Source organism: Microtus ochrogaster, unplaced genomic scaffold (genome assembly GCF_000317375.1).
Source record: "Microtus ochrogaster isolate Prairie Vole_2 unplaced genomic scaffold, MicOch1.0 UNK99, whole genome shotgun sequence".
Classification (NCBI taxonomy): Eukaryota; Metazoa; Chordata; class Mammalia; order Rodentia; family Cricetidae; genus Microtus; species Microtus ochrogaster.
The window spans coordinates 710,720-711,454 of NW_004949197.1; the positions used below are offsets into that span (position 1 = coordinate 710,720).

Below are 735 nucleotides of genomic sequence, written 5' to 3' on the forward strand. Positions count from 1 at the left end.
ACACACACACACACACACACAAATGTAATTTTGTTTTTAAAGTATGGTGCATGGGAGTGGTAAGAACAGATTGTGTGGGAAGAAGGCTGTATATTAAAGAAGAAAAGATGCCAGGCATGGGGGCGTATGACTTTAATCCTAACAGAAGTCAGGTGGATTTGTGTCTCTATGAATTTGAAGCTGGCACGCTCAACATAACTAGTTACAGGGCAATCAGAGCTACACAGTGAGACCCTGTGTCAAAATAAACAAACAAGCAAACAAAAATGAAATAAGAAACAACAGTAATGCCATCCGGTGGTGGTGCACACCTTTAATCCCAGCGCTTGAGAGGAAGAGGCAGATGGATCTCTGTGAGTTCGAGGCCAGCCTGGTCTACAGAGTGAGTTCCAGGGCAATGAGGGCTATTACACAAAAACCCTGTCTCAAAGAACCAAAAAAGGCAAATAAAAGAAAAAAACAATAATATTAACAACAAAAACACTTCTAAATAAACCCTGTCCGAACCATGAGGTTGATGACCCGGAAGTCCTTCTGCAGACCATGACCCACAAACTTGACTCCAATATCAATGAGAAAACGAAGCTTTAAGTAGGTAGACTTGAGAGTAGTGAGGTGCTTGGAGGAAATTTTTGCATCAAGGTCGCCTGGCTTTATCCCCGAGTACTGAGTCAAGTAATCTACTACCTAGGGACAGAGAAAAAGACAAATCAATGGGACACGAGAAGATGCCGT

The 735-nt window shown here is 42.3% G+C and overlaps 1 protein-coding gene across 4 annotated transcripts in view; it reads right to left on the reverse strand.

The window, feature by feature from the left end:
* Pan2 (poly(A) specific ribonuclease subunit PAN2) overlaps positions 1–735 on the reverse strand; it is a 24,673-nt gene that overhangs the window by 3,739 nt on the left and 20,199 nt on the right. For 3 of the 4 annotated variants that reach the window (XM_026778039.1, XM_005371197.3, XM_026778038.1), the window contains one exon: positions 508–687. In XM_026778039.1, the coding sequence (XP_026633840.1) occupies positions 508–687 (180 nt within the window). Of the gene's footprint in view, positions 1–432; positions 688–735 lie in introns of those variants that run through there. The other variant, XM_026778040.1, reaches the window with a different exon arrangement.